General features: G+C 44.3%; 1 protein-coding gene across 1 annotated transcript; it reads left to right on the forward strand.

Moving 5' to 3' along the window:
• The first annotated feature begins 290 nt into the window (after nt 1-290).
• LOC310850195 (lysosomal protective protein-like) lies at nt 291-9,893 on the forward strand. The gene is made up of 11 exons (XM_083751333.1): nt 291-501; nt 1,903-2,014; nt 2,549-2,680; nt 3,663-3,821; nt 4,282-4,373; nt 4,991-5,075; nt 5,885-6,034; nt 6,334-6,461; nt 7,953-8,115; nt 8,454-8,543; nt 9,643-9,893. Exons 1-11 carry the CDS (start codon nt 329-331, stop codon nt 9,727-9,729), a joined length of 1,371 nt encoding a protein of 456 aa, XP_083607459.1. The 5' UTR covers nt 291-328; the 3' UTR covers nt 9,730-9,893.
• Nucleotides 9,894-10,218: the final 325 nt, after the last annotated feature.

Genomic DNA, 10,218 nt, shown 5'->3' on the forward strand with positions numbered 1-10,218 from the left:
TCACTTAACCGTATCAGTACCAATTCTTGGAAAAGATTGATCATAATTTACCTTGAAGCCAGAGACTTAGCCAAATTGGTCAATCTAATCTGAAGTCTTGTTAGGCTAAATTAGGTGAAGGTGACATTTCAAAGTGACATTTCCTTCCAAAGAAGCCTGGCTTGTGTTTTGCTGGTACATTGAGCCACGCTGCCCGCCTTCCCATTATCTCTAGTAATCAAGAAACAATATTATGCTGTTGGCTTGTTATCAGAGTACACAGGCCGAGCATGATATAAGGTGCCCTGCAACTCCACCACTCTATGGCAGCCTGTCCCAAAACAGCACCATGCACCTCTTGTTCAGGTTGTGCGCCGTCTTCAGTGTCTCCTTTGGCCTCTGCTCAGGGACAGATGCTTCTCCGGATCTCATCACTTCCCTGCCAGGACTGTCTGAGATGCCAACCTTCCAGCAATGGTCCGGCTATCTCCAGGCAGGATCTGGCCAATACTTCCATTACTGGTAAGCAGAGAACTGTTTGTTGCTTTTGGGTATGTGCTGGCTGACCTATGCATGCTTCCAATTGCTCATGAATTAAGAGCTAAATAGCTAATCCTGGCTAGACACATTGCTGACATCCAGGCAACAGCTGCTTCATGGACTTCCACCATTGGCAGCAGCAGCAACACTTCTGAATCCCAATTGGTGGAAATTGCAGGATAGCAGAGCACTCTTGTGTTTGGGTCTTGCCTGCAGGTTTCCCTTGGGTTGGCCCCTGTGAGAGCAAGGTGCTAGACTAGATGGGCCCCCTTGGGTGTGATCCAGCAGGCTCTTCTGATGTCCTTATGCTCTTGCTAACCGTTTGTTGAAATTGCCTTTGCCAAGATGTTCTGGATGAGCTGCAGCTTACAGAAACGTTTATGCTTCTCTACTGCCCTGGAACTAGCTGTGTGGGGCAGCCTAAGAATAAGTTGGTTGCTTGTAACATTGGCTTGATTGATTGATTGATTGATTGATTGATTATAATAATTTGTGTCTTCCCTTTACAGGCACAAATTCCCCCCAAGGCAGCTTACAAATAAAGTCAAAGTGCAATAACAATAAGACCATTATGAAAACAGAAGCTGTTTCATTTCTGGTGGTGATCCATGGTCCTGCAGAGGGGCGAGGGTGGGGGCAGGAGGGAGGCAGGTCCAGTAGGAGACGGCTGCCATGTTGGATGTTGTAGTTCCTTGCCTGCCTCTCTCCTGGATTCCTGCCCATAAGGTAGCTGCATGGAGGAAAACGTTGATTCAGTGGGGGCTGATTCACTAGCGTAAATGCGGCACAGCCCCACCAACCTTAGCTATGTCACAACTGCCTGACTTATGATTTACAACGGGCCCAGGGAGTGGCCCTGCTTGCCACCTTCCTCTTCCTCAGTCTCAGGGTTGATCTTGTAGAACTCACTTGGGACAAAATTTTCTGGCTCTCCCTGTTGCTGGCTGTGGCTCCACCTCTCTCTGTCTACTATTAGTCTCTCTCCCTTCTGCCCCACTAGTCCCACCAGCTAACACCACATTTATTTACACCCCCAATGATGATGCCCCTGTTCTTCCTTCCATGTTCCCAATGCAGCCCCTCACTCAGCACAGGCATGCTTAGCTATAGGACTGCTGCAACATCAGGCAAAGGCAGTTTTAGGGTGGCACAACCAGAGCAGTCACACTGGGTGCCACACTGCAGGGTTCACCAAAACAATGCTGTAGAACAAAGCATAAGAGGCGAGGTTGCACCAAATATTAGCGTCACACAGGGCGCCGCTGAAATTTGAGAACCCAAAGTCTGCTACTGCATCAGGTATCTTCCTCGGGTCTCCATTCTTTGGGCCTCCTCTAAACATATCCATCAGGGTGTTTGCTCTCTCCCTTTCTATCCTGACAGGTTTGTGGAGTCTCAGGGCAACCCAGCGACTGACCCCGTGGTGCTCTGGCTAAATGGGGGACCAGGCTGTAGTTCCATGGAAGGCCTCCTGGCTGAGAATGGACCTTTCCATGTGAGTCTGTGGCCGCTCTGTATGCTGATGGGAAAGGAGAGAAACATGGGACAAGAAAGGGGTTGTGGATCAGGCAGTTGGGATTCAACTGGGCCTGAAGCTCTTGATCTCATCTCAAAGTTGTGGAGGCTGCCTGGGATCATTCTGTCAGGAGGGAAAGGTGCTATATACAGGTGCAGAGGCAACATTATTTACTTACTATGAGATCACCAGAGCCAGGTGCAAAGGGGCTCTATGTTGTTTTAATTTTGCCCAAAGTTGTTGAGCTTTTGGGGATTTTCTTGGACATTTTCCTGATTTCCACCTGGACACGGCTGCCGACTGCAGTATTCTGTATGTGTCCGGGAGAATCTTGGATGTATGGCAATCCTGCAATAATGCCCAGATCAACTCACAGATGCCTGATTTCTCAAGGACTGGGAATCTGAGACTGTGCTTGGAGGCAATTGATATGGAAGATTTAGTGAACAGCATGCTGCAAATACCTCACATCCTCAAAGTAACCCGCTTTGCCTGCCTTGTGGTTTTGTGTAGCTGAATGACGATGCAACACTCTACCTGAACCCCAACAGCTGGAACAAGGTAGCCAACGTGCTTTACATGGAATCTCCGGCAGGAGTTGGCTATTCCTACGCCACAGAGGACAGCCCTATCAATGACAGCCAGGTAGGTCATTTGCTGTTCATTCCTGGCCTACGGACCGCATTGTCTAGTAAACAAAATGGAGGCGATTCATATCACATGCCAGTGGTGGGTGGGTAATAGATGGAATGGTGATGGTAGCAGCTGATGGGGGAAGGTTGTTAGTCCTGTGGCAGTAATATAGGGCAGAACCACACCATACATCATCATCATAATTAATTTGTACTCCACCCAACTGACTGGGTTGCCCCAGTCACTCTGGGCAGCTTCCAACAGAGTATAAAAGAACACATGATACATCAGACATTAAAAGCTTCCCAATACAGGGCTGGCTTCAGATGTCTACAGAAAGTCATATAGTTGTTTATATCTTTGACATCGGATGGGAGAGTGTTCCACTGGGTGGGCGCCACTACCAAAAAGGCCCTCTGTCTGGCTCCCTGTAACTTCACTTTTTCAAAACGAGGGAACTGCCAGAAGGCCCTCTGAGCTGGACCTCAGTCACGGTTTTAAAACACAGCCAGTGCACATTTAAATCATACGACTTCCCCTAAAGAATCCTGGGAATCGTAGATTGCTAAGGGCACTGGGAACTGCAGCTCTTTGAGGAAGAAACTACAATTATCAGCATTCTTTGGGGGAGCCATGTGTTGTAAATGTGCATTGGCTGTGCCTTAAATGTGTGGCATGGTTCTATCCAGAGGCAATATAGACTTCCTACACAGCTGCCTGGGCTGTGAGGGATCAGCTCACAAAGTTTGTAAGTATTGTTGGGACAGATTCCATTTGCCTTACAGGTAGGAGAAGTCTTTATTTGGATGTTCACTGAGACAAATCAAGACTTCTGTCATATACTCCTGACGGATGAGGAGCAGAGGGGTGGGGTGGGGGAAGATAATGCCAGGAGTGTGTTTCTTAATGCAGCCGCACATGATATGCACATCAAACTCTGTCCTATGATTTGCACCAAAGCTAAGAGGTGGGTCAAAATTTCTCCCTACTTTAGGTAGCTGAGGACAACTACCAGGCTCTCCAGAGTTTCTTTGCTAAATTCCCAGACTTTGCAAACAACGAATTTTATGTTTTTGGGGAAAGTTATGGTGGAATCTATGTCCCCACTCTCACTGCCAAGATTGCGGAAGGATCAGCAGGCATTAACCTGAAGGTAAACACAATCGCGGTACAGGAAGCAGAGTCACTGGAAAACCAGGAGAGCTAAGATCTTCCATGTAGGCCAAATGGCACATTTAGGGGCAATGAGTGAGCACTGCCAACCCACAAGCAGCAGCCACTAATGCAGATTTTGCCCTGAGGACAACAAGCCCTGAAGGCCTCACTCCTCTCACATCCAAAGCAGGCCACATGGAAAGGACATGCCTGGAATTGGGGATGTGGATTCACTTTGAAGGCCTTGCTTGGTAGCTGCCTCTGAATGTCTGGTGCCATTGCCCCACATCCAGTTGTGCTGTATCTCAAGAGGCACTAGACACTACAGTTTCTATGCCTGCTATCTTCAAACCTGGCATCAGGCCTGGTTCTAATTATAGCCTTTCAACTAACTATCCCATCATCCAATTTCATACAACTCCTTTCTTGGCATGATCTTTTGTTATCTGATTCCTCAGGGATTTGGGGTTGGCAATGGCATGCTGAGCTATTTCCTCAATGACGAGACACTGATGGAATTTGCCTACTACCATGGAGTGTTTGGAGATGAGTGAGTACAGAAGAGGACAAGGGGAGTTGGGTCAGCAAGTGGCCACAGGTACAAGTCAACAACTGGTAGCTCCAAGTTCACAACTGGCCTCTAAAAGAATTGTCCCCGCCTTCTCCATTTGCCAGATCAAATGAGAAGCAAAAAAGGAGAGTGGAGACTGTAGTAAAGGGTCTTGCCCTTATCATGCATCACTGAGTACATCAGAAACAAGAAACTGGCAAGCAAGGTGGTTGGATGGCAAGTGAGTCAAAGGTGTGCTAAATAAGGGGAAGCCGTTGTTTCCTGTCAGTGAATAAAATTAGCAATTATCTCCACTGAAGAGAGGACAGAAAGAAAAGCTTAGCTTGCACCAACTGTAGGCAGAATAGTTAGAGAGGTTGTTGACATCTCCAGGGAACACAGGACAGATATCTGTCAATGTTGTTTGAACTATATGTTCTCCTTTGTTGGGCAGGGGAGCCGGTGTGTGTGTGTGTGCTCACACACACTTTGTGCTTCTAAGTTGTGAACCACCCTGTGATTTTGAGTGAAGGGTGGTATACAAATGTAATGATTGAATAAAAATGAATAAGCTTCCCTCTACCTGACACTTTACCGCCTTCTTTCCTGCCTTATAGCTTGTGGGCCTCATTGAACGAAAACTGCTGTGATGAAGGAACTTGCAACTTCTCCAGCAACATGAACAGTGATTGTATCACAGCAGTGAGTGCCTGGACTGAAAATCCTTGATACTAACTCATGTAGTGTGCACTTTGCAAACTCCATTTGCACCTGGCCACAAACTAGAATGTTCTAATTGTTATGCAATAATGTATTTTGGCCTGAACTGGTAGATTATGGGTTTAGTAAAGTCTTCTGGAAATGTCTCTGCCCTATTTTGTGCCCATAGCACCTACTACATCAAATTCTCTGAACAGCATTAGGATGTTGCCAACGTGTTACCACACCATTGAAATAATTGCAATGGGTGCTAATTACGTAGTTACTGGGCTAAATTCAATGTGCTGGTTTTGGTGCATAAATCCCTATACACCTTGGAACTAGGATCCTGATAATCCCACCCCTTATATATTCAGTTGATCACAGTGCTCTGTAGGTGAAGGCTGCCTGCAGATACCGTCTTATAAAGAGGTCTATTCTGCACAATGTAGTAAACTGGTCCTTAGTGTTGGGGCACCTACCCTTTGGAATCCCCTCCCCTTGAATATTACACAGGTGCAATCTCTTGTCTTTTCAGTGGTTATCTTTACCCCAGTCTGCATCTGTACTGGAATTGTTTTTAAGATTTTGGAATATGTTTTATTGCTTTGTTGTTAGCTGCCCTGGGCTCCTTTGGGCAGAAGGGCAAGATATAAATTTGATAATAAACCCATAAAAATAAACTGATGACCCTCAAAGGCTATAAAATATTACTGAATTCCACACATCTGTTTCCTTTCTCCTCTTTCTGCACATAAACTGAGAGCGTAGCTAACTCTTCTATCCTCTTCTTCCCTGTTCCCATCCTCAAGATATCACAAGCCTATGGAATTCTTTATGGAATTGGCCTCAACGTGTACAACCTCTACGCATCTTGCTGGGGAGGAGCACACTACCAGGAGCGTTATGAAGCCGATCTGTCGAGCCTCTTCCACCACTACCAGTTTGATGTTCCAGTGCCAGTGAGTTGCTAGGCTATCTTCATCACATTTACATCACTCAGGTGGCTCTAGCGATTCTGTGAATTTGGCAAACTTAAAAAAACAAAAAACACACCATTTTCTTAAGCATTAATATTCAGTATGGAAATTTATTCCTAAAAGTTAATGCTGGGAAGGCATGATTCATCCATTTATAAATGAACTATGGGCCACTTGCTGAATCAGGCTTAGGTCTGGCAAAGCAAGGTGCTGGTATCTTGCACCAGCTTTTCCCAGAAGAATTCAACCTCATCTTGCCTTCTCCTTGCTTTCACTTTCAGAAAATTGGCTCCATCCCAGGAGCGCCACATTGTATAAATGCCACCGCTATGTATGTGTGGCTGAACCAGGATGAAGTCCGGCAGGCTCTCCACATCCCCAGCACTCTCCCAGACTGGGAGCTCTGCAGGTGACTCCCATCAAATGTTTCTGCCCTTCAGAAGCATGCAAAAGTTGTTTGGTAATGGAATGGTAATGAAGGGCAGTGGCCTGGCGAGGCTTTGTGGAAAAGTGGTGTTTCTCTGCTGGTATAGAACTGATGCACTGCAGGTTGCCAGAGCTTGATAACATATGGGTATGTACTAGGACTGAGATCAAATGAAAATGCAGACTGCAACAAAAACAGCTTCCCCATTTTTGTTTTGACAACCCTCTAATGTGAAGCACCTGGTTCACTCTGCCCATACTTTATTGCCCTAAGCCTGGAAGCTGGGGAAGTGATGTCAGAATTATCTGCAAGGGTAGTCTCCTTTCCCAGATAATTCTGTCTCAAATACTTCCAATTTTTGTATGGATGTACAATATGAAATCAAGTGAAGGGAACTGAAGATTTTATTGATGTACTGACCATCTTGCTTCTTCAAGACCCCTCGGGTGAGCTGACAGATCTCCAATACCGATAGTCCTGGGAGAACAACAATCATGTTACAGTCATCTTGTAAGATGTGGCATAAGTCCTTTATGATATTGAATAAATCTTTCCCTTGCTTCTCTGTTGGGGTTGCATGCATAGTGAGTCATCTGATAGAGCTTTTTCAGGTGACAAATGGACCTTTCTTCTCCTTGCTCGTCTTACTGACATGCAGTCATCAATAGTCTTCTGTGGTATTTTTGTTGGGCATTTGGAGGGGTGTGCAAAACCTTATCATTTTTTATTTGGGTATTTCAGTCTCACTGAGAAGTGACATTACATGTTCAGGAAATTTGTTTGCAAAAATAACTTCTCCATGGGTAAGGTTTTCCACATGGCTAATCCTTACGTTTGTTCACACCTAGCATAGTTGTGCATTTTTCTGTATTCTAAGTACTGATGCTTACCACCATTTCCTATTAAAATGTCTTATTGTGGCTTAGATGGTTTTCCTCAAAAGGGACAATGAATACAACAACTAACTGCTACTACTGGGCATTAAGAGGTTTTGGCTGGAACTAATAAGTTGGATCTCAATTGTATGAGAATTCTGAAAACAGTTGTAAAACAAACTGCCTTCCAGACATCACTGGATTAAATTATAAAGGATATTTGTCTCAGTTGTGGACTGCTAAGGTTGGCAACATTTATTTCTCCCCAGCTTATTTATTCTTCTTCCTCTGGGGCAAGGTATAGAGTACATGGGTTTGTATATTCAGCATCATTTCCTCTTGAAACCACTTGGTGGTGGATGGCCTTGGCTCAAGCTCATATTCTGATAGGCCTGCAGGGGCAGGAAAGGAATTCTCTGGCTGTTGGCAGTCAATGAGAACCCCAACTTGCATGCTCTTGGCAGCTTGGATTTGCATCTTGGTGACAAAATCAAAAGGGCACCCTTGGTTGATCTTACTGGTGAAACAAAGGGGAGAAGGGATGAGGGGCCCAAGCTCCTTGAACCCCACCCCCCATGCATTTATCTTCTCCATGCAGTACACAGGTTAGCTCTCATTACCAAAGGGTGTACAGAGACATGACTCCCTTCTACAAGTATCTGCTGGCTCAGGACCTACGAGCATTGGTTTATAATGGAGACGTGGACATGGCCTGCAACTTCTTGGGGGCTGAAAAGTTTGTTGAGTCTTTAAATCAGACTGTAAGTAACTCCTTTGAACTTCACATATCTTAAGTGTTGTACTGTATTGAAAACCTATTGCTCCTTAACTTATGTGGGAAGACACAGCTGATCCTGCGTTTTAGACCCAGGTTTCCAACACCGACAGATGTGCAGTTGTTGTTGAAGACATAACCAAGTTGTCATTTAGAAAAAAAGTTAGAATGGATGGGCAGAGATGAAGAGAAAGTTAGCAAAACATGATCTGGAGTAAGTCTACTAAGAGCCAGTTTTGGAGCATCCGTGATAGACTAGTATGTACACTAAAATTGGGTCTGCTGTCCGTTTCCAGTTTGTGACCTTTTTTATTAATTCCACAGGTGCTAAATGATTACCAGCCCTGGTATTTCAATGATCAGATTGCAGGATTTTTCAAGGAGTATGAGAAGATCACATTTCTCACCGTAAAGGTCAGTGATTTAATTGGAGCCAGTGGGCATTATACTTTTCATTATTTAAAAGATTTATGCCCTGCTTCTCCCCTGTACAACAGTGTTACTCAAAAGCAGATTTCAAGTAAAAATCAGCAACAAGCTAATAATTAAAAGACAAAATAACAAGTTTATAAACAGCAGGATAACACAAAAACAGGAAGAGCAACACTAACGGCCAATACTTTAAAGCAGGAGCAGAGCCAAAAGCTTGTTTAGAAAACACATTATATGGGCTCAGTTATTTTTTAAGCATGACATGGCTCTCAAGATAGAGGTTTTCAAGATGGAGGCAATGGCTTCTCAAGCTAACACGTTGGAGGCAATGGCTTCTCAAGCTGGAGAGACCCATTATTAAAAGGGCTTAGGTGTAATCCTGGGACCTGTAACAAAGGCCTGGTTCTCATGTAACATTAAACTATGGTTTGTTTACCGTAGCTGTGGTTTGTCTGAACATGTGAAAACATATCAGCAAACTAGCCTGTTTATTTTCTGTCAGCAAATGACAATGTGAAGCCATGGCTCAGTATTGGCTTAAAAATCATGGCTTATTCTAACTATGGTTTAACATTACTTATGAACCTAACAACCCTGCTTAACTATTGTTGTTTTCCCTACCTGTTACCCCAGATGCTCCTCAAGCTGGGAAGGCATGACGCAAGAGTAGCTAGAAAACAAAATAAGATCTAAGCAGGTGTGGGGAACCTTTGGCTTGCCAGCTGTTACTGAACCACCACTCCCATCAGTCCCAGCAAGCATGGCTAATGATGATGGGAATTGTAGTTCAGCAACAGCTGGAGGGCCACGGTTTCCCACACCTGCTCTAAATAAGCAATACATGGCTTGTTTGTTAAATAACATTAACCCCAGTTTATGTGAAAACACAGCCAATATGTGATTAATTGCACGCACATTATCAAGACAGCACTGGCGAAAAGTTGCTTTCTCTCCTTCACACAGATGTTGCCTCTTCTTGCTCTGTTCAATATAAGCTTCCAGTATCCTTCACAATATTTTGGGCAGGGGGGAATTATTTCAGATCAGTTCTTTTCTAAAGCATCTTCCCTCTCATATATAGGGTGCTGGTCACATGGTTCCACAGTATAAGCCTGGACAAGCTCAGAAGATGTTTGAATGCTTCCTCTCCAAAGCCAGCTACATCTGATCTAATGCCTTTTAAAATAGTAAATGTCACTGAAAAGCTGTGGGGAAATAGTATTCCACATAGTACACAATACTTTGTAACATAGTAACATAATTGAAGCTATGTACATGCTTATCTTCTTATGATTGAATAGTTGCAAAAGCTTATTAAATCATGTAATCTCTTGGGTGTGTGGTCATTCTTGGCAGGGCAGGGAGAACAGATACTTCTATGGCACTTTTGTGGGGGCATCACACAGAAATGCCCCCCTGTGGTAGAGAACCTATAACATGACCTGTTTCTAGGGCTGCCATACATCATGCTTTTGTATTAAAAAAAAAAGCTCAACAACTTTTGGGGTGTCCTGGTTTTTACTTTTTGAAATATGGCAACCCTACCTGACTATATTTATTATATTTATATACTGCTTTCAGAAGAATATTGTTTTGCAAAGCAGCTTACATAAAAAAGTAACAGGCCCTTCCCTTTGACTTACCAACTAAAAGAAAG

The sequence above is a fragment of the Podarcis gaigeae genome, assembly GCF_964106915.1.
Source record: "Podarcis gaigeae genome assembly, chromosome: 8".
NCBI classification, from domain to species: domain Eukaryota; kingdom Metazoa; phylum Chordata; class Lepidosauria; order Squamata; family Lacertidae; genus Podarcis; species Podarcis gaigeae.